The sequence below is a fragment of the Nymphaea colorata genome, chromosome 1 (genome assembly GCF_008831285.2).
Source record: "Nymphaea colorata isolate Beijing-Zhang1983 chromosome 1, ASM883128v2, whole genome shotgun sequence".
In the NCBI taxonomy this organism is placed as follows: Eukaryota; Viridiplantae; Streptophyta; class Magnoliopsida; order Nymphaeales; family Nymphaeaceae; genus Nymphaea; species Nymphaea colorata.
In genome coordinates, this window is record NC_045138.2 from 26,013,114 (window position 1) to 26,040,789 (window position 27,676).

A 27,676-nucleotide genomic window follows, 5' to 3' on the forward strand; every position below is an offset into this window, starting at 1 on the left:
GTGTCGGTGAATGCAATCTGAAGATTTTGTGATATTCTCGAACCACCGTTGGTGGAAAGCAGGCAAAGAAAAGCACTCACATGTCGCTGAATTTTGAACTTTTGGTCGAGTAGTATTACATCTTAACTATATTTTCATCTTCTGAATAAGAGTTCGGCTTTTGTTAAGCTATCTGATTAGTCCATTTACACCCCTAATTACACGAATAATGTCTATAGATGGGGATCTCTTTTTCAAATGCCATTCTGTTCTAATTTCTCTTCCATTTACACATTTGCCTTGGGATCTAATTGGGCTCTTTGTTTCCTCAATGTTGCAGATATTTGAAAGGATTTAAGGGTTGTTTCCCTCTTGGTTAATGCCGTATATGTCCTTGTTTTGGATTTGTGAAAATTGATGCTGTGAAAGTTGAATCCATTTTTATTTCCTTCAAAGGTTTGAGTGTTGTTCGAGACCATGTCCTTGCTATATTGGCTCCTAGGTTTTTCTTTTCCCCTCTGAGAGGATTGATGCCTACAAAAAGAGATGCCAGGAGTTTGCAGGCCCAAATATCATGCAATAGAGGAACCGTGCAGTTCGACATCTTACAATTGCAGGTACTCTCTAGCTGCTTCATAAATCTGATACAGTAGTTTGATAACTGGTGATGTTTTTTAGTCAATTGCACCAAGCGCCCTACGATTTGGTCAAAGACTTGATATGGTAACCATCTTACGCGACGTGAAAACTCGCCACCCTTTACCCGTTCAACTTCTTCAGTGGGCATCCTTTACCCATTAGTTAGAGAAAAGGAGAATGAAGAGAGAATAAATCCATGCATAGCAAGCCAAGCAAAAGAGACATTGATAAGAAGCCTCTAAAGCACAGGAAATTTTATTCAGAACTTTTTAATCAAAAATAAGATAATCAAATAAACTTTCAAGTATTCGCTGCAAAATTTGCCTCCCAATTAAAGAGATATAGAAACAGATTAAAAGAATACCAAAAACAAATAATTTACATTTGGACACAAGGCCATTGTTTCTCTTTTCCAAAGAGATTAGAAATTGCAAGCAATGCTCACTCCTATTCCGTCTGTCATGTAATAAATGGAAGGATATCAACTCCAAAATTTGCAATGTCTTAAGGGGGAGGTGATATTTCAGTGCAGGAGCGATCGCAGATTAACAACGCTAAATTCGGAGCTATCTAACGCGAGATGCAAAAGGAAAGGCCAAGGTGCAAGACGATCTTAAGATCCATGTACTCTACATCTTCTGATTCTTGATGCAATGATTTTCATCCAACATAAGAGGATGACTTTTCGCCTTTAATCCTTTTCTGCGCCACAGGTCCAGTAAGTAGGTTTCTAGCTTCCTCACCTGAAAGAAAATCAAAAGACAAGCCAATTCATGATTAACAATTTAAATGGCATCGAAGGGGTTTACATATTAAATACTGTAGACGGAAACTTAAGAAGCAGATTAACTAGAGCTCCACCTTGGGAGTACAAGTTCAATATTTATGTCTCCTTTATTGCAGTACAGCTTCAAATCAGATCGAAATCTTTAGCTCCTAGTTAACTCTTCCTCTCTTTGTTTATCAATTCTGATACCCCACATATTGAGCTTTTTTAAGCATAAATGCACACTATTTAACTTAACTAAAATATCACACTACTGCAAGAAAGAACTGCCTTCTAACATTTAATTTAACTTTATACTGTAGTTGCAAAAGGTAATCTCTTATGGGTGAATCAGTTGAATATTTTGCCAGGACAATTAATCTAATAATAAATCCTTATTGCAATTCCTACATTAAAAATATCATGCATGATTCACTACATAAGACGTACAATCTAAAAAGACTAGTTCTTAAACAGATTTGTGCCATTAATCAAGGCTGAAAATTTAAGACTGAAATCTATTGAACATATTGTTCAAATATAAAAATGGGAGCTGAAACTAAACAAACAAGCAGTAACCTAGAATATAAATGTAGCAAATCGAGTTCCGACACACCTGCTTGACAGCCAAAGGTTCTTCAGTTGAATTTAATGGTTCCGTTAAGATGGTTAAAAAACCATTTCGGTTTCCGTACACAATGTCCGTCAAAACACGGTCACCGACCTGTATAATAAAATTGTACGCTAAGAACTTAGGATAAAATCAAATAAATTATCAGGGCTTCTATACTTTCTTACCATGACAAGGAAGGACGCACTATACCCAAAGTGCTTCTCTATATCATCGGCTGAACCTGCAGGCTTTTTACTTCCTGTTAATGAAAAAACATACTGCTTTTCAGAAGAAAGGATACGGATGAAGACATTTAAAATTCATCTCCATATCGAAATGCACCTCAAGCATGCAGGATTAAAATTCGTCTCCATATTGAAATGCTACGGTACAACATAAAACAAGACCGCGACATTTTTGCAGTGTAAATGACAGAAGCCTTTTTCAACGTCTTGATATGTTATTCTTCATTAAATTGAGTTACACCGTCCCTATGCCTAATGACATATATAAGCAATAACAATAAAGAGAGAAGGCGGCAACAAGATCCAAGAGAATGAAGATTTAGGTGTTGGATAAGAGTTTCTGCAACTGCAAACGGCGCTCATTAAAGACAATCGGACCAGTTCTTAATGCTTCTACCAGGAGAAAAGATCAAATAAATATACTAGCGAAAAAGAACGCAGAAAATAATAGATGGGTAGCCCAAAAAAGAAAATACTTGCCATGCCTTATTACATTAATTCCGACCGATTTCTCCAGTGATTCTGCTTTTGAACCGTCGGGATCATACTGATAGAGACCTACTCCACCACAAAACATTTAAATAGAAAGGGAAATTACAATCAGATATAGATATAAGAACAAACTTCCGTTGAAATTCGACGGCACCTGCTGAATTGCTCAATATGGCAACGTTCCCTTGAAAAACCAACTTGCAGTCATCGAGAGAATTGGATAGAGAAGGCCAGAGGAAGTTGGAATAAGGGGCGGTCAGGGTATTGTCCTTGTCGAATACGACCCCTTTGAATCCCCGTCTCTTGAGATCCCTCCAGTCGATGGAGCGGACGTCGCGGACAGAGAGGTGTGGGAGAGCAAGGTGGTGGTCGCGGAGGAAGACCGAGACGGAGGAAGCGATACCCGCGGAATTGAAGCTCTGACCCAACTTCCCCAACATCAAGGCCGCTTTACTCCGGTCCTTGACGATGGGCGTCCAGGGACCGTGGTGACAGCTCGGTGGCGGTCTGCGGCTGTTCTGTTGCAGCCGGAAAGAGCGAGGAAGAAGAAGAGAGGAGAAGGAGGAGGGAAAGGTGGAACTGGAAGTGGAAGTGGAAGGAAGAGAGGAAAGCGGAGAGACGACACTGGATCTAAAGGCAAGCATAAATGGAGTTGACGATTGTACCATGCTGCCCTAGAAGTGTAAAATTCACCTCTTTTTTCCCCGAACAGACGGCCCTTAGAAGGGAACGACGGCCTTTGTTGCATCGTAACGGATGCAAGCATCATTATTTCATTTCCATCTGCATTGATAAGGGCCTTTCAACCTAAGATCCTACGTGACCAAATAGTATCATAAATTTTAAAGTTTCTCTTCTACAAAAAAACAATTGTAATCTTTGCTTGGTAGATGTAGGAATTACATTATATAATTGATCAGTCTTGCATCTTAAAAAATTTATGATTTTTTATAAATTTTAAATCTATAGTTTTCTGGAATCATGATGGCCACCTGAAATAATCACCACCTCGAATTCAACAATTAATGGTAGGAGGCTACTACATCTTAATGAATTACCCCACTCAACTTTGCTTATTCGTGTAAAGTGTCTTCAATATATATATATATATATAAAATCAAGCAATAAATAGAAAATTTGAAAATGGCTATGCAATACTGAAATTTTTTAATATATTTTACAATGACCTTATAAATTTATTGAAGGTTCCATTGGTTAGACCTTAATGAAAATGTAAGCATTAAATTTATTAAACAAAAGCAGTCTGAATTAAATTGAATTGATTATTTTTTAAAAGCATTTATAAAAAGTAAAATTTATGACATAAGAAGCCTTTTTTTATTTCGCAATAAAATTAACTGACATGACTGCAGGAAGAAAAACTAAAGTAATTAAAACCTGCTACTATGACTTTTCCTTTGCATATTTCATTCGTTTTGCTTAGGTCTTATGTTATAAGCCACACATAAGCTTTAGTTAAAATGGATGGGATGGAGGCATGGAGCAACTAAAAATGCAGAACAATAAGCTTAATAGTAATTAAAAAATTACTAAAATTTGCATTTAGTAAGTAACTTTTATGTAGTAGTAGTTTGGTATCTTCCAAATTAATTTCTGCCTCTATAATAAATGAAGAATACAACAAAAACTTAGTTTATCATGCAGCATACATAAGAAAGCAGCGTTTTTTTTACATTTGACCTACACTGCTAGAATCAAAGCTGTTAGAAGCTGAGATCCCTTATAATAGAAGTTCAATCTTTGACGTGAGAGTGAGCCAGCTTTGACGTGGGAGTAAGGTTGTTACGATAAAAATCCAAAGACCCAGTACCCATTCGGGGAATCTCCGACATGGTTCAACCCTGACCATTTGCATCAACTGAATTAAAATGTGTTTCCAACCATCCTTTGAAAAGTCTGAAGTGCATCCATCACCAAAAAAAAAAAAGAATCTAATGCATCTCAAGAAAATCATCACCCAAAATTTGAATCTAACGCATCTCCAATACACATGACCGACCATAAAGACCACAGGCACATTGCTCCCCATAAAGCAGCCGCTGGAGGATCAGTTCCCCATAGTCTACATGAGGAGGATCATCTAAGCGCATACGGCCGGGGGGCTACCCCCAAGCAGCTGTTATCTGGAACGGAGCGCATAGGAAGTGGAATTTCTTGTGATGCAGGCAGCAGCTGTTACCCCTTCGTCTTCTACTAAGGTTCTTATCACAATATGTGATATAAATGTTCATAGTTACGAATGTGAAATCCAAGTTACTCTTTCTTTTGAATTTCAACCAATTCAAAATTAAGGCCACGAATTACCAAAATCAAATTTCATCCCGCCTTTTCTTTGCCAAGTTCCAGTAAGGGAATACAGAATCCGTTGTCACAATGAAATGTGCAAACTAAGAATCCTATGCAAGCTGTAGAAGTTATACGCTTCCACTAAATTATTTTCTAACATTAACAAAGTACAAAACTTTCTGACATCATTCTTTCTTGTCATCGGGTGTAGTAGCTCTCCAAATACCAGCTAAAATGCTGCCAATGACAGAATGGCAAACACTAGAGACGGCGCATGGAACAGCAGTCAATGGATTGCTAAAATGCTGACCAGCGAGCACAACGCCAAGCACAGAATTCTGATAATACCACACAAAACTATTAAATTCTTGACCCACAATAGTGAAATCAATAGCAACAATAATCAAAAGCAACAGCAGTACCTGCATTCCCACTTCTATGGAGATTGTACGTGAAGAAGCCACATCAATACGAAGTAACCTTGAAAGAAGCAAGCCAAAGAAAAAGCCAGACGTATGAAGAACACAGGAGGCCATAACAACCTGTTGTCCAGAGATGAGGATTGCCGAGGCATTTTGTGCGATGGCATTGGCACAGAGAATGGCAACAGTAAACACCGCGACAAGTGGCATGAATGGAGAAAGTCTCATAACAAAACCATGGAAGTACTGATTCATGATGGCACCAACTAGGACAGGGGCAAGCACAACCTGCATACAATACAAGTGATTCAATCCCTGAATGAAGCTTGAACATGAACGGCAAAGAATAATATGAGCATGGAAATTCATACTTGAAAAGTTGACATGAAGAGTCCAGTAGCATCTACAGCAACATATTGGCCAGCTAGTTTGGCTGTGAGGAAAGGAGTCAACACCTGCAAGTTACAGACTTCAGAGAAGAGGTTTCTAACTTTTGACATTATAAAACTTTTACAGGGAAATGGAATACTAGATGGAAACAGTCAACTGTGAAGGATTCCCAATACCACAGCCGACATTGTGCTTGCTGCAGTCATTAGGACAGAGAGTGCCACATTTCCACTGCAACACAATTAGACAGAATGGTGATGCGTCTATCTGCTTCAGAAAGCACAATGACAAGCGACATAGTTGCGTTTCACAAACCGTGCTAAATATGTAACAATGTTACTAGCAGTTCCTGAAAAGTAAGGGTAGAGGAAGTTGGAAGTCAGAAAGACAGCCGAAGATAAACATAAAGCAGTTGAAATGAAATAGGAAGAAATAAAAAACAAGGTAACATCGTGTGAGAATATACATATACCTCCAGGACAACATGCAACCAAGATCAGGCCAGCTGCATAATGGGAAGGCAAATTAAGAAGCCTGCTAATGACAGCACCTGAGAATGGCATTACCTGAAACCATCTCTCTGTTACTCAGCATATGCTCATGAAATGCACAGTAAGATACATTAAGGACTATCTCTGTTCATCAGCATATGCCCATGAAATGAGCAATAAGATGCATTAAAGACAAAAACTGATGTCAAGCATGGAAAGTTCTACCAGCCTTAGTTATCATTTCCCCACAAGAACTTTATTCAGGTCCATAGAAAAGAGGCTCACTCAAAACTGTGGATGAGACAGACACTCCCAACCACAAACTTAGCAAACAAATGTAAGGAAAAGATTGCTCCTAAAATCTTAAAAATTAAATAAGTCGAGAGAGCAATTAACAGGATGGATATTCAGCTCTGATCTTCAAGACACAGGACCATTTAGACCGCACTTCCATTGACCCCTCCCAGTATAACGTCTTCTTTGCTAGGGAAAACAATAACAAGATTATCTCAAAAAGCATTTTAAAAGAAGCAAGGGAGACAAACATCTGCATAAACTTGTGCCTCCACCATTTCAGAGCTGACATCGGGGTCTACTTGCTTGCATGCATCTATCTCATGAACAAGTTCACAAAGTTTGCAATTTTTGAAGCCATTCATATTTCCTGTAGGAAAAGGAAATAAGTTTTCAATATTTTAAGGAAAGGAGGAATACTTGGGGAACTATAATTTTCTGAATGTCCAAGATGACCCAGTTATTTACTTGCCTCTACTGTTTTAGTCATCATAATAGTAGTGCAACACTGCAACGAACATCTTTGAAATCTTTAGTAGAAATCACTTTCCTCAATTCATCTTCGACAAACATATTAAATTATAGCCTGATGGGATAGATATTTCATAATGAACTACGATATAACAGCTCAGCTTCACTGTGCAGGCTAAATGACGATGAAACTCCATGTCTATCCTATATCTGAAACAGCAACCCCCCCAAAAAGGATCATAAGGATCATGCTTCTAATAACCTTTTATATGAACCACCTTAGGTTGATCCTACCATTAAAAAAAGGGATGTATCCTCCATGTCTTCGCAATTGCCTTTTCACATATTCTTGAAAATCATAACGATCAACGATTGATGATCTTAATGAACAACAGTTAAAAGGCAACGATAGCAAGAAAAATGCACTATCATGGTCCACCTGCAGTATGCAGGCCGAACCAATAAGACATCTTGAAATCTCCTGACATCCTGTATTAGCATGATTTGCTATTAAAGGTAGTGGCTTCAAATTGTGCTTGGAGGCTGCCAATCATGACTCAGTAATTTCCATGTCAATAATTTGATGAATATTAGTGATCTTGGAAAGTGGACATGTGAAAACCTTTGCCTAAAACAGTGCAAGGAATGGCATAGCAAGGCGCACGAAGCAAGAGAACCTCAAGACGTAAGTATTGATTGGCACTTAATGTTGGATGTTACCATGCAAGTTCATTTCTCATGACTTCTTTCCTGGTTTAATCATCCCGAATGACCCGAACTTGTACAGAAAGAATCTCCGGAATCACTGGACATTATTCACCTTCGATTCTTCGAAGATAGTGAAGTCAACGGCTCAAGACCAGAATGGACTAAAATGGCTCAAAGCATCATATCGGAGACCATTCTAAGTCATGACGATAGTATAGTATACTAAGCTAAGCACAAAGATTAGTTTTCTTCCTCCTGAAATGAAAGTCACGAAAATCAAGAGCGGAGCACTGCTAGTAGAAGCCTTGTGGTTCAGCAGAATCACTACCGCAAATTAGCTGCGGATTAAGTAGGGAAGGAAAGATCCACAAGACAGTAATAGTAGCAAGAGTAGTTCGCGGAGCAAACCGTGTACTGGAGAACAAATCCGGTGAGCAACTCCCGCGGCATCGAGAGCGCGGCGCGGAGATCGTTGACGGTAAGAGTCATCCCCATCCCTGTTGTCCACCACAGAGTCCATTCCTCAACACAGCGACCTTACAGGGAGAGTGAACCAAAAGAAGGAAGAAGAAGAAAAAGAGGTGGAGCTGACCCAGCATGGTGAGAGTGAGACCCAGCACCTGCCATTCCCGACGGAACCAGAGGAAGTAAGACGGCCGGCGGAGAGCAGAGAAGCAGGCAAACGAAACCCACAAGGGGAAAGCGGAAGAGAGCAAGTCGGTGATCCGCTGGAGGCGATCATAAACTCCGCCCCTATCGGCGAGGATCTCGTGGCGATCATGGCTGCAAGAGACGAGATGGGTAAAGCTTCTGTTACTGGCACGAAGAATAAGGGGAGGAAGAGGCAATGGGTCCGCAGAGAAAGAGACGGAAGACGATGATGGGGAAGAGCGACCGTTAAGGGGGCACGGTTTTGCGAGGAAGAAGGTTGCAGGAGGCTTTGCGCGGACGCATGTTGATGGCTTCGAGGGCGCAGTGGGTAAGAATAAGAGAGAGTGCATTGCTTCCCAAATTAATCTTCTTCCACGACAACCACTTAACAGCGACAGAGAAGTGGAAGGCCCGACGCCGACGCCGACGCCGACGCCGACGAAGCTAAAACACCGGAGCGGCGGCGATCTACTTGCTGGATCTGATAGGGATCCAACTTTGTTGAATCCGGATACTGGTTAGTCAGATTTAGATCCAGACCCTCGCTTAAGATTTGAAAACAAAAGTACATTTGTACAAGGTAGATCGACGATCCTCCTTCCTTGTTGGAAAATTGGATTTGGATACTACGGTACCAGATCTAAATCCAAATTCCCCGAGGTGGACGTCCGGTCTTGGATAAATGGGGGCTTGCTGTTCTGAATCTATGAAGGAGAAGAGATGATTAGTATAGCGTGTTCGGACTTGTCTTATGAATCGTTCAATTTTTATCAAAAGCTCACCTTCAACTTCATTAAGCTTCAGCTTGAAGTTGTGAGTGCAATTTAATGGTCACCACATTGATCACCAGATGATAAGCTGTCTTGAGGAGTACAACATAGCTGGTCGGGTTGGTAGGCGGGTAAAAGTTCAATCATTAGTTCAATTTTCATACTCGTTATTTTTTTTTTTTTTTGGATATAAACGGTAGTGAACATTATTTTTTTTGGAGTATGGTAGTGAACATTATTTTTAAATTAAAGAAAATAATATAAATTTAACAAAGTTTTACCCATGTCATAAGCAGTCATAAATCACGAGACGGACAAAAAGGAGGAAAAAGCTTCGGCCTTTTTAAGGTATCTTCCTCACAAAATTTATTTTAAAATCTTAAGTTGATTTTCTTCCCAAGTCCGTACTATTTGAAAATAATTTAAGGGCGCAGGTCGTAAAAATTGTTTTGGGGTGCAAAATTGCATATTTGCATGTAGGCTCGTGTGCCTTCCCTTTATTTTACGACAATAGATAACTAAAACACACATCTCTTTTACAAATAATGTTTTGAATCACGTTTTTTTAAATAAAATAATATTTTTTGACCCATCAAATTTTGGTGCATTTTGAGCCATCGATTATTTTTTTCCTTGTTTTTTCTTTTTAAAGTGTTGTTTCTTATTTATTAAACAAGTTAAATGAATGCAAACAATAAATTGTGCTGGTCATTTAATTACTTGATTGAATATTCTTAAGGTACAGATAGGAACCCTAAGAAAACCTTGCGGCATAGTATTCAACAGAACATGGGCTGTGTCCCGATGCATGCACCAGCTACCCCACTATTAAATTAGTTTATACATAAATATACGTTACGTTTTTAAGTCTGCACTTTTTTGTTCTTGTAAGTTGTTCTTCATTTCCCCTTTTATCATGCATGTTTATACTCTCAGAAAATTCTAAAGCTTAGGTACGATGGATTGCCAAGGCTCATGCATCCACACTTGAACCTCCGATTTGCTTCCCTAAGTTGAATCAAGCTCGAGATTACCAAAACTCGATCACTTAAAAAAAAAAAATCATACTAAACATCACAATTACTAGCATGAATTAAAACAAGAAAAGAGAAAAAGGTAAGACTCCTCTTGAACGAATAGGGCAATCTATTGAAAAAATGAAAAATTATTGGAAGATAAGAATGCCAGTTCGCATTAATAACTGACACAGTTTATACCTTTATGTTTTATAACTAACGGTGATGGTTCTTTGTGGAATACCCGCTTAACTGAGGTGACCTACCCATGTTTTTTAAGCTTTCAAAACTTAAAGAGGCATTTTATAGTACAATAACAAATGTATATGGATTTTCCAAGTTCATGCGGAGGCAGCTTCTTGTTTTAACGTACAAATCTTAAAAAACCTGTAAACCAAAATGAAAGCAAAAAGAGAAAAAAAAATTTCCATTCATCACTGCCTTCTGTCTGTAAGAACCAAGTAAAAAGAAGCGTCTGAGCAACTTCCTTACGCTGGGAAGTTAACAATGGTTCTTAAGGAACCTGTCATCACGTCTCAAAAAGATAACATTTACATCACGTTTGCAAAATCTAGGAATTCAAAATCATATGTTGTAACGACTCTTCGCCAGTCGGTCATGTTTCTTTGCGTCATCCTGCAATAAAAAGTGTAGCAATTGAAGAAAATTCAAAAGACTAAAATGTGAGATACTATCCTTGCTGTTTGCTACAGAAGCTAAGAATGTTTGAATCTCCTAAAGAAGGGGTAACTATGAAGAAAAGACCGAGCATGGTGAAGAGAAAAAAGGCCTAGTAGTTTCGAGGACCAGAAAGGGCGTCCAATGCAAAGGCTAGTTGAAACGACGTCCATAATCCTAAATAAGACCAATTGAATCACAGAGGCTGTCGTAAACATGATAGAGATTAAAATGAACCATAAACGACTTACATGAACAATGAAACCAATGGTGTCATTATAGTCTAGAAATTCCTTCCACTCCTTCCCAATGCTAAGCTGCATCATTTGGATGGCATTCCCAAAAAAATAAAAAATAAAAATAATCAGATCAATTGTAGACATACTGTTCAAATATATTGTTAATTGAATAAGAGAAAAAACAAAATATCATATTGTCCTAACTAGTTATTAAAGAAAATATGAAAAATAGGTCAAATAACTATTAGATAATACACGAGATTCAATCACCAACAAGAACAATTTTATGTCCGTACTATTCATGGAGCAGAAAAACAGTTTCGAACTATGCTAGACAGCCTATACTTGTGAGAATGGGGCAATAAGCTAAGGTAACTATAGAAGAGCAATAGAAGGACAAAAGCAACCTATGAGAGCATGAGATCTGTGAAATAACAAACCTGAGATACTGTAATGATAGAGGACTTTTCTCCAAAGGACAAGCAGGAGAATAGCCCAACTGGGATTTGAACCCCACGCCACAAGCCCCACAACCCAATTAATGAGGCATGAATAAGATACTAAACCATAACAGAAACTTTTTTGCAATCGACATTCTTTTTGTTCCAGATGTACCAATGCAAAAGGATAACAACCATAAACGCAGAGGTCATGTCTCATTATCCATATAAAAGACCTACTTTGTGGCAAGGATCACCAAACATGATTTCTATATCAAACCAATGAATCAAAATCACCAGCCCCATTCCCCTTGTTTTCCTTGATTGTATGAAGAATGTAACCTGAACCATCATTTGGAGACATGTACAGATAGACACATTTTTTTTGGCAGGCAAGCAGGGTTAAGCAGTTGGTTACCAGATATGCCAACCGAGACACACAGAATCTATGGAACTCTCTAACTTTATTCAACTTGAAGGAATTAATCCAGCCAACGGCCAGGTGGTGGACTGTGGAGTAGTAGTGCACATCTGTATAGTAGTGCATGAATATATATTGCTAAATCCTACTCCCTTCCCCACCTTCGTTCCCCAAATAATCTTCATATTTTACTTCTTATCCCAAAATCAAATCTAGCATCAGCATATGGAAGACACGACACTCTTGAAAAATATGAAACAAAGAATATTTATTGAAGTACATAGCATTCCTCAGATAGCAACTAAAGCTCTTATTATGAGAATGAAAAACTTTTTCCTCAACAGCACAAGTACCTGAGCAGTTTGATTGGCAGCATTTTTGGTCCACAATGCTAATTTATCCTGCTTTGCACGAACATTAACAACAGCTCCACAAATTTCATCACCATCTGTAAACTGTTCTCCAATCATGGCCAACAGCTGGGAGAAAGGGGGGGCGCAAGTTCAACAGGAATTGTGAGATGTTAATGGTTACCACAAAAAAATAAAACTATTTACCACTCACTATAGTAAACCTAAAAGGCTATAAACTCACAGTGTAGAGCCACCATTTATCAGCTTTCCCCCTGGAACAGCTAACACTCCATTTTCCTCCATTAGAACAAACTGGATCCTCCCACTTTGGCTCAATTTTGTTCTTAAAGCAATGAAAATCTGCACCAGCAACCAACTTGCTTGGTGGAATTATATTGTTGTAAAGCCTGATAGGAGATAAAAATTTGTCATTTATATTCACAAGAAGAACATAAAGCACAACATGTGAGGCACACCAAAACTTGAGAAAAGTTAGAGAAAAAAATCAATTTCTAACTCAACGCAGTTCTCCATTAAATCTGATGTGATCATGTACTCCATCCAATCTATCATTACTCAGCCCAACTGGGATGGGGAGTGACTCGCCTTTTGAGTGGTGCAACATGCTTGTCTAATGATTAATCTTTTATGGCAGTAGAATTCCCAAATCCCTCAAACGAGAAAAGGAAAAATACACAAAGCAAGATCAGATCCGCGCTTGACCATTAATATTTCATGGCTAAAAATTCCAAAACTCACAAAAAGAGAAAATACAAATTACACAACCAATAGCTGGGCAGATGCTTTTTGTCGTTCAATCTTCTTTTTTTTTCCTTTTGTAAAAACCATAATTAAGGTTTGGATTTTACACGCATATAACAAATTTATATGATAAAAAAATGATTTAATGAAATTATGGCATCCGCATAAAAAACTGATAGATGACTTTCTTGTTCATTAAACAAGAGATAGGTAACCCACAATCTTTGGTTTGGACTGCCTCGAATGCTCAGTGCAACCACATGGATATTCTTTCAGTGTGTCGATGTTCCCGCGCTTTGGGTTTTAGGACGAATCTTGCAGTTCAGCATCTTTTCTAATTTCTGTATCTTGTATTTGTACTTTATTGGATCCCTCCGTCCTCGATATGCGTTGCAAGCAGTATAAAGCTTGCACCCTTTTAGGGAAACGATGGTGCTGAAAAAGCAATGAACCATCGACTGAGTCGCTGAATTTCACGCAATTTAGTGTGAGTACATGGAAATAAACACCTATCTTGTCAGAGACGACGTTTAGAATTTGTGTCCGAGGCACAAGGGAACAAATGAGGAATTGAAAAACAAACATCTTTTAGGTTGAGTTTATATGCCCAAAATCTACATACATGACGGCAACACAACCTTCTCAATAAATGAAGAGAGCAACAGAACATTTATCGGCGGTTCTATATTGGGATGACGATATAGAGGGTTACCCCCAGAACTCCTCGACGGTGGAGAAGGTGTGGATGGCGCGGATGGAGCTGCCCCAAGTAGCCTGACGATTCTTCCCCGATGGATTGTCGAACCAGAAGGTCCACGAGTGCTCTAAAGGGTGGGCGTTCTCGATGGGCCGCTCCACTGCCAAAGCAGCGCTGCCCGAGCCGTCGTCGACGATCTCTCCGTCCTCCACTTCCGTGTCTTCCGCCGATGCTCCCGTCGCCGGCCGCCCCTCCGACGTCGCCTCCTCCGATGAATGCCTCTGCGCTTCTTCGCCTTCCGCCATCTCTCTCTCTCACGCACACGCCCACACCCAAGAGACTGCTCAACCTTTTATCTAGGAATGAAACGGGTTGGATTCAGTTGGACGTTTGATCCGACCCTAACATGTCTTTTTACATTAATATTCGGTGGTCCTTAAATATATATGCTTAAGTATAAAACCGCACCTTTAATGTTACTGACCTGTTCTGAAGAATAGGTCGGAGATAAAACCACACCTTTAATTTTGGTGTATAAAAACCACACCTTTAATTTTGATTCAAGTTTTTTTGCAATCCAATTTTACTGAAGAATAAGTTGATGCAAGACATATATTAACTTGATCATTTGTTAACTTTAATATTATTTTTTATAATAAAAAATAAATGGCCCTCGTACCATCAACATGTTGTTGATAATAAAAATTCCATATTTCTGTATAAAAACAACTTGAATTAAAATATATTTTATATAAAATAGTTTTTATAAATACGTTAAGATGTTTATACTTTATTTAAAATGATTTTTTAACAAAAAATTAAAGGGTTTGGTTTTTATCTCTGGTTTGAGAGGAAGAGCACGAAATTGATCACGATCTTCAATTTATCGAATCTATGGAAGACCTTGTTTGCGAATACATTTTTAGGCATAAATTCCCAAGATCTTCCACACTTCCGTTAGCACTCTTCCTCAACAGTTTTGGCCATCAGACCCGATTTCACCGTTTCTGGTTCTAACCCGGTTTCGCTACCGCCTCTACCGTTTCCTCTCCCTTCATCCTGTGCATGCTCTCAATGTTCAACCGCCACTTTTTCTCTTTGCTGTCTCGCGCGCGCACCGGGCAGTTCTGGTTCGTCGTTTGAGGAATTTCAATGTCTCTGAGAAGCTTCAAGGAGTCTCTGAAGGCCTGTACTTCTCAGTCCTCCGCCGCTTCCCTGTCATCCACCACCACTACTGCCTCTGCTTCACTTGCATCTTCTCTCTTGCCACCATGCGAAAGGAGACCGCCCAAATCTTCACTCACGCAGCAGCTGCAACGTCTAGAGGACGACCATGACCACGCTCCTGTTCCCTCGTCCACCCGCTCACTCATTCAAAACGATTCTCTCTCAACCCAGCCATCCGAGAGAGAACTCCATGAACTGTCCTTCGTTTCTAAAAAGCCCGAGGCGCCTCCATTGCTGGAATCCCACGGGCCTTACGAGCCCCTTCTCCTTTCAGAGCCAGGCGGGTTACCAATCGTCCAGGTGATATGCCTGTACTAAGTTTCTAAGGAGCAAAGGAAAACATGTCTTACAGATTCCCCCATCCAACCCGGGGGTTACTACCATATATCCAATCATTGCCGAATTCTTTTCACGGCACGATTTTATAACCGATTTCTCTGTTAGATATCAACATTAGATCCTTTTTGGAATGAAAAATGGATATATTGGAAATTTCACATTGATTTATATCGATTGCAGGTGCTTTAGGCTTATCGTTTGTGAATTATTATAATCGAAAAGCATGGAATGTAGCTAAACTTGGTTTCACCATTTTAGGTTCCGGCCTCCATCAATTGTAGGCTTCTCGAACATCAGCGTGAAGGAGTAAGATTTTTATATGGTTTGTATAAGAACAATCGTGGCGGCATTCTTGGAGATGACATGTGAGTGCGTAATATTTTACTGTTCTACGAATTGATGTTATCGTTGTCCATTTCTAATTATTCTTATTCCAGTCAATGACATGTCTAAGCTGATAATTTAATAAAAGAACATTCACTAGACTCCTCCTTCATTAGAATGTTTTGAATTCTTTTTTCCTTTTTTATGATTATGATAAGCAATCAATACCTTGCTGCCTAATTATTGCTTTATATGTGTGGAGTTAATTCCAATATTAGTTGACATCTAATCTATTATTTGTTTGGATGCTAAAACTTGTGTGGCGCTATTGTCATGTCCTACGCTTATATGATTTTAGTCGTTATGTTCCGGTGGATGCACTTGATTCAAGGTCAAAGAAGGACATATGTTCAGGGTAGCACCCTCGTTTTCTTGTTGTTTATCCTTCAGGCTAGGGCTGTCGCTTACTTGGCCTATGAATCAATTGAGAGTTGGCGCTCCCTCATGCTAATCCTGTATTTGGAGCTCCCTTGTGTCCTCTTTATTGCTTGCTCAGTACTCTCATTCAGTCATTATCTATCCTTTGATCGCTCATAAAAGTACCTTCATTCACTTGTATGCTCACTCGTGATTGCTCACGAAGGTACTTGACTTATTAGAGAAGGTAGAAATAGTTGGATACAGATCGAAGGATATAGGGCTGGGTCAAATGTCTAATTGGTGATTGTGTAAAACAATTTAGTAGGCATTATTTCACTAGTCACTATTGTGAGGCTTCTGAGCGAGTTTATGCATGAAGGCAACATGTATGCATGTTTTAGAGCTCACATATGCCCTAAAACACTCGAAGTTTTATCCAGGTAAATGAACTTTGAATTCTAACTATTGACATACACTTATATATATGTGTGTGGAAGCAGATTGGGCAATAGTAGTAGTCTTTGATAGGAAATCTACTGTTGTGCCTTGGCTGGTGGGAACCTGGTGGCATGGAAGAACAACCGACAGTAATTGCCAGGACATATGTAGAGACCATTGTAGAGATGTGATGAAGAAATTTCAAAAGGTTTATGGATGAAGTCTTTACTTTTATAGTTGAGAAATGACTAATGAGCTTAAATGGTCCATTTCTTCGATATGCGCCATGCTTTTAGGGCCAATATGACTGCTTTGCATTTTGCTGAATTTTGCATTTGCATTTGTTTATCATTGTTGAAGAAATAAGCATTGCATTATCATTTTACCAAAGTGCTCTTGTTGGACTAGCATTTTTCATCTTGTTCTGGAAATGGATTTTGTCCATCTTCCACATTTGGCAGCATATTTTCTAAGTTTCTGGCCAAGGATTTGTATGGTAAAATCTAGTTTTTACCTCTTAAGTGGAGGTGATTAGCAGTGTGGTTTTCAGATGATGCAATTTTTTTGTGAGTTTTGACTGACAATCTACTTTTTTTATGTGTACTTTTTTGAAGATTAGGTTTGACTTTTCGTATTTATTGTGCTTTCAGTTCTGCCTTCCCTAGTTATCATGTACTGTAGATGTTTTTTTAGCATAATTCAACAGAATTTTAACATAATTGAGCAGACTAGTCGATCATCCCCCTAGAAATTGATTGCCTTTTCCCTTGACAGTAGAGTGTGTTTTTCTTTTCATTCTGATTGAGGTTTTATCTTAACATTGATATTTGGCAGGGGGCTTGGTAAGACTATCCAAACAATTGCATTCCTGGCTGCTGTTCTTGGAAAAGATCCAGATCATGGAGAAGTAAATTTACTTAGAAGAGACCATCCAAAGAATGAAGGTTTAACATTGATAATTTGCCCTACATCTGTCATTCATAATTGGGAACATGAGCTGTCTAATTGGGGAAACTTTGGTGTGGCCGTTTATCATGGCATAAATCGAGATCTCATCCTCGAGAAGTTAGGGGCAAGAGGAGTTGAGATACTGCTAACCAGTTTTGATACTTTCAGGATTCAATATATGGTCTTATGCAAGTTTAATTGGGATATTGTTGTCATAGATGAGGCTCACCGACTGAAAAATGAAAAATCACAATTGTACAAAGCTTGTTTAGGAATCAAAACAAGCAAGCGGTTTGGACTGACAGGAACCATAATGCAGAATAAAATTATGGAACTGTTTAACCTATTGGACTGGGTTGCTCCTGGGTCTCTGGGTACTCGTGAACATTTCCGGGAATATTACGATGAACCACTGAAGCATGGTCAAAGGCTAAGTGCACCTGAAAGGTTCGTCCTTATTGCTGATGAGCGTAAGAATCACTTGGCCACAGTTTTACAGAAATACTTATTACGAAGGACTAAGCAGGAGACAATTGGACATCTCATGATGGGAAAGGAAGACAATGTTGTTTTCTGTGCCATGAGTGAATTGCAAAAGCGTGTGTACAGAAGGATGCTAGATCAGCCAGATGTTCAGGCTCTTATACAGAAGGACGTACCATGCAGTTGTGGAAGCCCTCTGACGCGGGCTGAGTGCTGCCACAGGACTGCTCCCAAAGGCATCATTTGGTCTTATCTTCATCGTGATAGCCCTGATGGTTGTGATTCATGTCCCTTCTGTCTTGTGCTCCCTTGCCTTATCAAGTTACAGCAGGTATGCCCAATATCATTTACACTGCTAATTGAAGTCCTTAAGGTGATGTGGAACTGTTTTTTTTTTTTTTAATTATTATTTCTTTCCCTTCCTCAGATAAGCAATCACCTGGAGCTGATTAAACCTAACCCCAAAGATGAAATAGAGAAACAGAGGAAAGATGCAGACTTGGCTGCTGCTGTTTTTGGGGATGATATTACTTTAGTCGGTGGAAATACTCAAAGCGAAAATTTTATGGGCTTGAGTGATGTAGAACACTGTGGCAAGATGAGAGCACTGCAAAGGCTAATGGCAACATGGATCAGAGAAGGAGATAAAATTCTTCTGTTCAGCTATTCTGTAAGGTGATCATTATTGCAAAAGTTTGTACTGGTACTTGATCATGGAAATGATGAGGAACCCTGGGGAACTCCCATTTACTTTATTTTGCAATCTCCTCTTATTTCTGTTCTCCTGTTTGTTCTTACCTTTGAGCCTTTTTCCCCTCTCCAAACCATCTTTTACATAAAGTGGATCACCTTGCACTTCATGAAGTGATTTTGAAGAAGCCCTATCTGTTACCAAGATGGTACTATTGTGACATTATGGCTGGCCTTTCAGAGGATCTGATCTTACTGTGAAATAGCTTACCTGAAAACTTCCCTTTAAAGGTGTGCATGTAACGTTGTAAAACTTGATAGCTTTACAATACATAGGCCTCAAAAATGTTATGTTCTATGTCGTTTGATGTTGGGTTACATGTTGGAACGTCTCCAAGACGATTTGTCTTCTTGTAGGAAATTCTTTCCGATGATAATAAGGCATGCTTCATTGGCATCGGACTTAATCAGACTGGAGGAGTGGTTACTTTGAGAAGTGGACAAGCTATGATCATAGACAAGGAGTGGTCTGATGTACTGAAAGTATTAGTGTGTCATTATCCTGTACAAATAATAAACCTTGCTACATTTTGATGCTTGTCTTATTAAATTTACCAAGTTTAACCTCTCTTATTTTCTACCAACAAGAAAGCATGTAACTGCTGAATCAAATCCTTGTGCCTTATTCACCTTCAAATGTAAAAGCATACTATGCCTTGCTGAGGTTTGCAGTATTATCTGCTCTGGCACAAAGTTGTTGAGAATAATGATCTTTATTTGCAGAATGCTTGACATACTGGAGAAATTTTTGATCCGCAAAGGCTATTGCTTCTCCAGACTTGATGGTTCAACTCCAATGAGCTCCCGCCAGCCGCTTGTCGATGAGTTCAATTCAAGTCCTTGCAAACAGGTAGTTTTCAGTAATTGAACATCAACGTCAAAATTTTTATGCTATACAGCTCTTAGGGTGTTGGTTTTTCTAGGTATTTCTCATATCGACTCGAGCTGGTGGTCTTGGGCTCAATCTTGTCAGTGCAAACAGAGTGGTAGTTTTTGATCCCAATTGGAACCCCGCACAAGACTTACAGGCCCAAGATAGGACATTCCGTTATGGGCAACGGCGCCATGTTTTAGTCTTTCGGCTTCTTGCAGCTGGTTCTCTAGAAGAACTTGTTTACACTCGTCAGATATACAAACAGCAGCTTTCAAATATTGCTGTTTCAGGAAAGATGGAAAGGCGTTACTTTGAAGGTGTCCAGGTGAGGTTTCTAGCCAGAATATTTTTATTTTTCGGCAGCTAAATTGGATCTTGCATCCATTGATACGTTTCAGGTTTCACTATTGAACTGCTCTATACTTGGGTTGGCAGGACTGCAAGGAGTTTCAAGGTGAGCTTTTCGGGATATGCAATCTGTTTCGTGATCTTTCAGACAAGTTATTTACAAGTGAGATAGTTGGCGTGCACGAGAAGGCTGTGAAAGAATCTGTTAATCCTTGCAATGGCCTAGGAGTAGTGCCAGATTCTCAAGTGCATGCTCATGAAAACGTGGAGTTTGGTTTGCAGTATACTCAGTCGGATGAATCCATGTTTTCTGGGAATGGAATTAATGCAAACAAGGTTGTGCCAAGAAATTGTGAAGAAACCATGCATCTGTTTAATCTACTTGAGGGAGCAGGTGAGTGTCCTGGCTTTCAGCTGTATCTTTTCCTGCCTATTTCTTGCATGAACTTGATTGACAAAGTTAACAGACATTCTATTTTGGTGAGCTGCCAATTTGAACTAAAGCTGACTTTAATGCATATAGTGATATGTTTCACTGGAGCAATAAACACAATTTGAAGTTCTGTTGATAAAAAAAAGTCAACATGCATGAAATATAAAAATCTCTTCTGTCATGTCTTCATCTCTTCATAGTAATGACTTCTCATAACCTTTTCTACACATGTATACATGCAGAGCACACACACGCGTGTGTGCAAGAGAGGAGAGGGAGAGGAGTTTACTGCTTCCAAATTCCTCATGCTCTCTGATTATATGATCTTTAGTAGGTTGACCATGCCTATCTAGTTCTGACTGTGATAATCTAGTGCATATGGGAACTGGAGGATAAGGAGTGAAAGAATTTGAGAGATGGGGTAGAGACTGAGAATAGGGCTGATTATCTTTTCTATCACTCCGAAGACATGCTTCAAACTCATTTTTTGGTGTTTAAGAATGAAGAAAAGCAAAGGGCAATTGGAGCAAATATTCAATTCCAATCCAAGATGAAGCCATCCTGAAGTAACGAGGAATCAAATTTAACAGAAGAAACCATTCAGTTAAAGATCTGTTTGCCTGGTCACAAGCACATTTCAAAATGAAAAACAGGCAGGTCACTGGAGATAATTTGTGCCATATAAGGCATATTATGAAACAGGTGCTGGCATGTTAAGAAATATTCAGATGAAGATGTGTCCTATTGGTCTTGAGCACATTTCGCCGAAAAAGACAGGCAGGTACTTGAAGTTTTCCTGTTGTATGTGGTACATGGTAAGTATTACAAAACAGGCATAGCTTGACGGCCTTTTCTTAGTTATCAAATCCTATGTCACATTGGTATGAGTGTGAATATGGGTGCTGGTGCAGACATGGATGCGGAGCAATTTCAAAAAATGTGGGTGCAGAGATGCCTCACAGACATATATATATATATATATATATATACATAGTCTGATAGCTATCGATACTCTCTCTCTCTCTCTCTCTCTCTCTCTCTCTATATATATATATATATATATATATATATATATATATATATATATATATATATATATATATATAGAGAGAGAGAGAGAGAGAGAGAGAGAGTATATATATATATATATATATATATATATAGAGAGAGAGAGAGAGTATATATATATATATATATATATATATATAGAGAGAGAGAGAGAGAGAGAGAGAGAGAGAGAGAGAGAGAATTGATAGCTATCAGACTCTCGTATACCAGGCTTGATGGGAACCATCTAGGTTGCCAATTTTAAGAAAGAAAATTAGATGGTGGAGATTAAGTTATAATAGAGCCCAACTGTCTTTTCAAGAGCCTGAAATACCCCTCAAAGGAGACAAAACATTTCGTTTAAGAAAACTGATTTGTTTTCCTTTCTCTCTCTCTCTCTTTCTCTCTATACATCCTCCTTTGAAGGATATTTCGGACTTTTGAGAAAACAACTTTGCTTCCACATTTGTAACTTAAAGTCCATCATCTGATCTCCTTGGGAGCAATGGCTCAGATGATCTCCATCAAGTCCAGCGTATGATGATTTGATTGCTGTCTGTTTATATATGCATATATAACAAAAATAAACACATATAGTACAAAAAGATGAAATGTAGATAAGCATGGACCATCCCTTTCATGCCCTGCATATGTAAACACATTAAAACGCTCCCTAGATTGGACAGTTTTGGACATAGTCAAAATCGACCAAGTCTATGAACGGATTCGGCCTTGGTGTGTTGACCGCATCTGATGCAGTCCCAGCTGTGTCCAGGGCTGCACTCATGTCCAGACTTATGTCTTGTGCATGTCAACGCAGGTACCTCAACTTGGACAAGGTGTCCGTCACTTGGATAAAATCATATCTTGGTGGATTGGGTGTCAGCTTTTAAAGCAAAAGACTTGTATGATGTCATTATATGTTGGAAGTTGGAACTAAAAGTATTCAACTAAAAATGTATATACTAGTGATGAGTTGAATTTTGGTTGCTTTTTAAGCTTACAAGCTTGTATCATCTCATTGTATTCATGACATAAATTGTAAGCTGGCTGATGATTTTCATGTTTTCCTTATTAACTGGTGGGCATGTGAAATTGCGAACCAATATAACCATGTTGTCTATAACCTTGGATGCTAAGTACATGTGCTGTTGGTGCTGTCTCTCTTTGGTGCTTTGAATTTCAGGTATTATGTATGCACACAGAAATGAAGATATTGTGAACATGAAAGAATGCCACCAAGCAAGAGATGCTGATGACTGCACCAATGACAAGATCAAATCATGCAATATCAATCCAAGGAAACGTCCAGTGGATGTCTGTCTGCCTCTGGTACATAAGGGCACAAACAGTGAGGAGAAGAAGGCAGAATATTGTCGGCTTGCCCAATTTATGGGTATGGAGGTGGTTGAGTTCAGTAAGTGGTTACTGTCTATTTCAATATCTGAAAGAAAGAGTCTGCTTCTTGATTACAAGAGACATAAAGATCAAGCAAGAAAGAAGTAGTTGGTAAGAACGAGGCAGGAGAACAGTACTGCAAGAATATATACAAAATGGTTCAAGTCCTAAGGTTTTTCGGGTTCAGAGAGATGCAGATCAAATTAAAGGCAGGCAGGAATAAAAAGGTAAAAAGAAGAAGATTTGGGTAGTAACTTGATCCTGGCTCTTGTTTTCTATTCGCTATTGTAAATATCACGGCCATGAAATGCAGAGGATCTGTTGAATGCCTTCCTGATGCAGAAACGTGTTAGGCCATAGTGTAAGAACACTTTATCTTGACCTGTGAAATATATAATAAAAGAAATTTTCAATGTATTTTCCTTTCAAAATGATCTTTTCTTTCCCGTTTGCTTTCTCCTTTCTGGAAAATTACTAGTCATCACTCATCAGATCATGTTTCTTTTGAGCCACATTCAATCTTGATAAGTTTGTGTTGGCTTTTCTGATTGTGTGAATGCAGGACATATTAGGAAGCAGCAAATATTTTTCAATCTCTGATGATGTTGAGAATTCATAGCAAGATTAGTTACTTCACCTCAGGTTATGGTTTTCTTCTAGATTTTTATGTTTCCACTGTGAGTTGGATCTGTTGACAAACATTATGATGCATGAAACGTTTCTTCCACAGCCAGGATATGCTGACGGCCTGTTATTGTTTTTCCCAGCATCATGAAATCAAAATGGGAAACATTGCAGCATGCAGCTGGAACTGGATCGTGGCCTGATGACCCTTCCTCATTTCTGTTGATTCAGCATGTGCTCTTTCTTGGATTGGGGTCTCTTTCTTTGACTCCATTGCATCAGCAGGAGGGTTTCTTTCTCCTTTCTTCCTCAATATTCTTGCTGCATGGACCTGTATACTTGTCATGCCCTAGCTTTTGAACAAAGCTAAATGCTTGCCCTAAACATTCGTACTTAACTAGTGACTGCATCATCTGACAGTTGATGCAAAATTCGTTTGTTCTTGTACATCCGAGTCCCAACGTTTTGTCAGTTGAAGGAGTGGGCTTCAATTAAAAAAATAAAGGAGCTAAAAGGTATTTCTGAACACCCTGTCTCGGTGTCTCCTCTATGCATGCCGCAAATGATTCAGGCTGCCTTTGGTGATTACGGTCAGGAAGGAGTCCGATATGAATCAGCCAAAGACGGCCGTTGTTTGACTCAAGACTGAACATAGCAGACCCTGTCCGTTTGCTAACCTATTTCTAATGGTGTATGACTGTATTCCTTCTTCGTCTTCTTTCTCTTTATCTCTGACTCTCTCTAGGAATAACACCATAATCTAAAGGTACAATGTCTAAATTCAAGATCGCTTATCTGCAATATTTTGATGTTTTAACGGTCGGACCTTTTAGTCATGGTTAAGATCACAAACCGGCCACATTTATATGTCTTTCAAAGGAGAATCAGCGATGTTTTCTTTCAGAATCGGAAGAAAACAATTTTTCTTGTCTAAGAGGACGAGTTTACTACAAAAACCATGGCGAATTTGCTTCTTTTTCCTTAATTGTGCTTCAGCAGGAATTTGTTGGTTTTTCACTTGGCCATATTTGGTGCTGATTTATCCTCAACCATTCTGGTTCAATCTTTAAAAGTTTAACTTTGAGAGCAATTATTAAAGAGCTGCCTAGTGAATTAAAACATTATTTTTTATGTAAAAATAATAAAAGATCCGCTAATAACTAAAATTTCAGTAGTAAAAAGGGAATTTTTGTATTTAGGGAGTGAATCGGTATTAAGCAAAGTCCTCCGGGTCTCGGACACCGGCCACTTGGGTCCCGATCCTGTCGTCCTTCAGTTCGTCTTTTAAGTCACTTCCGCCACCGGCGAGACCTTTCTTCTTCGTGCTCCCTCTCTCTGCTCCTCTCTCTCTGTCATCCTTCCCCCTACGTTCGTCTTATTAAACCCGCTTGATCCATCCATCCGTCTATCTATCTGTCTAGGAATAATCAAACGAAAGAGAATTTATTGGCAAACCAATCCTTCTCGATTCTTCTTACAACGTGAAGCCGCCAATAGTAAGAAGACGAAGAAGGATTTACAGGTCCATCTTGTCTTCAGAATCCTATCAAGAGGTAGACAAGCGAACTCTTGCTTTCCTACTTTATGAGGTTTTATCCGAATGGTATCCTTGAAGCGAACAAACCATTCTTGAGTTTTGCCTGCTTTTAATTTTTTCTCATCTATCGTTGGCATCAAGAATAATTGGGGATGTGTTCTTGTTGGGTGCGCTCCGTGAAGTCTCTAAAGCAATTCCCACCCTGCAGGGAGATGCAATTGTGGGGGAGAATCGGGCCGAAGCTACTTGGGCTATCCCGTTACCATAGAAGAATTATCATCGTAGACAATGGGGCTTCCTGGAAGTGCCCTCTGTTGGCTGAAGCGAGGAACATTTGGTCTGGCCCGAGGCCGCGTTCTTTTCTAGAAACATGGCACCGTGAGCGTTTTATTCCTTTTCGGGGTTTCGCCGCTCCGGTTCAAGTAAATCCATCTCCTTTCGTTTTTAGTGTTGGTGGTATTTTCGTCTTCTTGAGTTTATCTCTGCAGAATGATGAAGCGTTCACCATGAATTCAGTACGTGACTTACGGTGTAAGTTGATTTTCAGGCAAAACCGAAGCCGGAAGCGAAAGCGACCGAAGGCCCACGCATTAATACAGCAATTACTGCACCATTTGTGAGGCTTGTTACTGATGAAGGTTGCATTTTAAAATCAAAGCGGTGGAACTTTTGATTATTCCTGCATTTGCTCTACTGCGTTCTGAAAGAAAGAAGTCCTCACAGTTGTCTTTCTATTTGCACTCTCCTACTGATATTTGGTGTTTCTAAATTTTTTGAGGACTTCATATTAACGTCATTGATCTGAATCTGCTCAAACACTGATCATAGAAATTGGGAAAACCCTAACAACGAAGGAGATGATTTTGAAAACTGTACTGTGTGGACAAATTGCTACAAACTGTAGCTGAGAACATGCTGGATTGAGTGAATATGTAGGCCTTGTACCACGGTTTGCCTGTCTAGTCCTTTTACGTGCTTGCTTAAGCCTTTGGTTTCTTGGAGAACTTTGGAGCAAGACGCTAAATTGTTTGAAGATCCTCTTTCCCGTTTGCATTAGACGCCAAATACCCTCAAGTTGTCATTATATAGATGGAACCGGTAAAGTTTTGTCTGGTTGCTGTGGGAACTTGTATGTGGTGGTCTGTTTCATATGACAATGATCAGGTTGCCCTCTCAAAAACGGCTTACAGGTCAAGAGTCAAGACCTAATGTAGTGTATAACACAAGATTTGTATGATCATCCAAATATTTCAAGTTCTTACTTAGACATAGGATTAATCTAGTACGATCCTGATACTCCTTAAGTAACATGCTCCCTCGCATGGTAGCTCCCATGTCTGAGTGTTCGAACACACTGTACAACTTAGTCCCAAATTGACCTGAGCCTCTGTATGGCAGGTGTTAGCCTGTGTTGTAACTTGTAACTGGTTCCCCTTACATTCTTTTGTAGTTTTCGTATAATTTTTCTAATGTCTTTTTCTAACACTTGTTTGCAGGCCATACAGTAGTCTCCAGATGTGAGGCCCTTGATCGTGCAAAGAGGCTTAAGCTTGATTTAGTTGAAGTAGGTACTTGATTCTTCAGTCTTCTTAATTGTTCTTACCAGATCAGGGGAAATGAATTAGGTTTTTTCGTAAAGTTTTGAAGATACGAGAGAATATATGTTGTTGAGAGGTGTTGGGGAGAAGAACCTCTGAACATTATTACAATGATATTCTCCATTGCATTGCACAACTTTGACTAATTAATGCCAACATGAGTGTGGTTAAGCTTTGGCTTGTCTCAATAAACAGGTACAAAGAACTGCCAATCCACCTGTGTGTAAGCTCATGGATTTTCACAGGGAGAAATATAAGCAACAAATGAAAGAGAAGGAGCGCACAAAGGACAAGGTGTGAAAAGCTTGTTAAAATGTTTCTTGTGGTTTCCAACTTTCTAACTGTAATTTTAGGGGAAGATCTATATGAATACCAGTTTAAACTTATTTTCTTGCTAATTTGTTGAAGCTGCTAAGGTTGATACTAGTATTTCGTTGCATCACAAAATCACAACATTCCAACATAGTAGAGCGGACTGGCCTGTCAAGATTTCAAATCTGCTTTTGTTAACAATTTGAAAGAAGAACAAAAAACAATTTGGTTCCTGAAAACTTGGAGCAGGGTTTTTCTTTTCATACTTTGTTGGAATTTAGTAAGTATGTTTAAAATCTGATTTGGATTGGCAAGAATACTTTTGCAGATTAGGTATTGCACTAAATTTTGAGCTATAGTCTAAATTGGTCATATGGTACACTCTGTTACTTATATTATCATTATTATGTTGTGTATGTTTGATGTAATAAATTGGCATAGTCTGTCCACTTACAATTTCTCTTGTAAAGTGCATATTTAACATGTATTTGTCAGCCCAATAGTTAGATACGTAATGTGTTGTTAATATAACGTAAAAAATCATAAATTTAGTTTTTCTGGTGTTAAAAAATTTGAAAATGAAAACAAACAGAGAATGGATCAGGAAAATACAGGAAAATATGTTACTATAATAAACATGCCATAAATAAATGCAGAAATGAACATTCGTCAGTTTAACATAACATAATGTCACAACACATCAAGAAATAAAATTAAAATTGTATACATCAC

At 38.9% G+C, this 27,676-nt stretch overlaps 4 protein-coding genes across 7 annotated transcripts; 1 reads left to right on the forward strand and 3 right to left on the reverse strand.

The window, feature by feature from the left end:
- Window positions 1–846: 846 nt before the first annotated feature.
- Window positions 847–3,506, reverse strand: LOC116247327 (phosphatidylglycerophosphate phosphatase 1, chloroplastic/mitochondrial). 2 transcript variants are annotated; one of them, XM_050075914.1, is made up of 5 exons: window positions 2,889–3,506; window positions 2,719–2,800; window positions 2,183–2,252; window positions 2,001–2,108; window positions 847–1,361 (listed from the first exon to the last, which is right to left on the reverse strand). In XM_050075914.1, exons 1-5 carry the CDS (start codon window positions 3,400–3,402, stop codon window positions 1,248–1,250), a joined length of 888 nt encoding a protein of 295 aa, XP_049931871.1. In that variant the 5' UTR covers window positions 3,403–3,506; the 3' UTR covers window positions 847–1,247. The 2 variants fall into 2 exon arrangements, with proteins under 2 accessions (XP_049931871.1, XP_031475315.1); XM_031619455.2 differs by having other exon boundaries at window positions 2,183–2,256; window positions 2,723–2,800; window positions 2,889–3,505.
- Window positions 3,507–5,055: 1,549 nt separating this feature from the next.
- LOC116246357 (probable sodium/metabolite cotransporter BASS1, chloroplastic) lies at window positions 5,056–8,922 on the reverse strand. The gene is made up of 8 exons (XM_031618205.2): window positions 8,410–8,922; window positions 8,226–8,314; window positions 6,326–6,419; window positions 6,169–6,202; window positions 6,030–6,084; window positions 5,835–5,918; window positions 5,464–5,751; window positions 5,056–5,379 (listed from the first exon to the last, which is right to left on the reverse strand). Exons 1-8 carry the CDS (start codon window positions 8,816–8,818, stop codon window positions 5,227–5,229), a joined length of 1,206 nt encoding a protein of 401 aa, XP_031474065.1. The 5' UTR covers window positions 8,819–8,922; the 3' UTR covers window positions 5,056–5,226.
- A 1,732-nt stretch (window positions 8,923–10,654) lies between these two features.
- Window positions 10,655–14,173, reverse strand: LOC116246191 (eukaryotic translation initiation factor 4E-1-like). The gene is made up of 5 exons (XM_031617931.2): window positions 13,860–14,173; window positions 12,627–12,792; window positions 12,386–12,511; window positions 11,184–11,249; window positions 10,655–10,890 (listed from the first exon to the last, which is right to left on the reverse strand). The coding sequence occupies exons 1-5, from the start codon at window positions 14,147–14,149 to the stop codon at window positions 10,840–10,842; spliced, it is 699 nt and encodes a 232-aa protein (XP_031473791.1). The 5' UTR covers window positions 14,150–14,173; the 3' UTR covers window positions 10,655–10,839.
- Window positions 14,174–14,797: 624 nt separating this feature from the next.
- On the forward strand, window positions 14,798–25,050 carry LOC116251120 (switch 2). Of its 3 annotated transcripts, XM_031625210.1 has the most exons (11): window positions 14,798–15,371; window positions 15,669–15,775; window positions 17,427–18,354; window positions 18,451–18,698; window positions 19,497–19,623; window positions 19,697–19,972; window positions 20,083–20,389; window positions 22,662–23,100; window positions 23,187–23,234; window positions 23,436–23,515; window positions 23,641–25,050. In XM_031625210.1, exons 1-8 carry the CDS (start codon window positions 14,997–14,999, stop codon window positions 22,979–22,981), a joined length of 2,688 nt encoding a protein of 895 aa, XP_031481070.1. In that variant the 5' UTR covers window positions 14,798–14,996; the 3' UTR covers window positions 22,982–23,100; window positions 23,187–23,234; window positions 23,436–23,515; window positions 23,641–25,050. The 3 variants fall into 3 exon arrangements, with proteins under 3 accessions (XP_031481070.1, XP_031481063.1, XP_031481087.1); XM_031625203.1 differs by having other exon boundaries at window positions 22,662–23,234; XM_031625227.2 differs by lacking the exons at window positions 23,187–23,234; window positions 23,436–23,515; window positions 23,641–25,050 and having other exon boundaries at window positions 20,046–20,101; window positions 20,278–20,389; window positions 22,662–22,828.
- The last annotated feature ends 2,626 nt before the right edge of the window (window positions 25,051–27,676 follow it).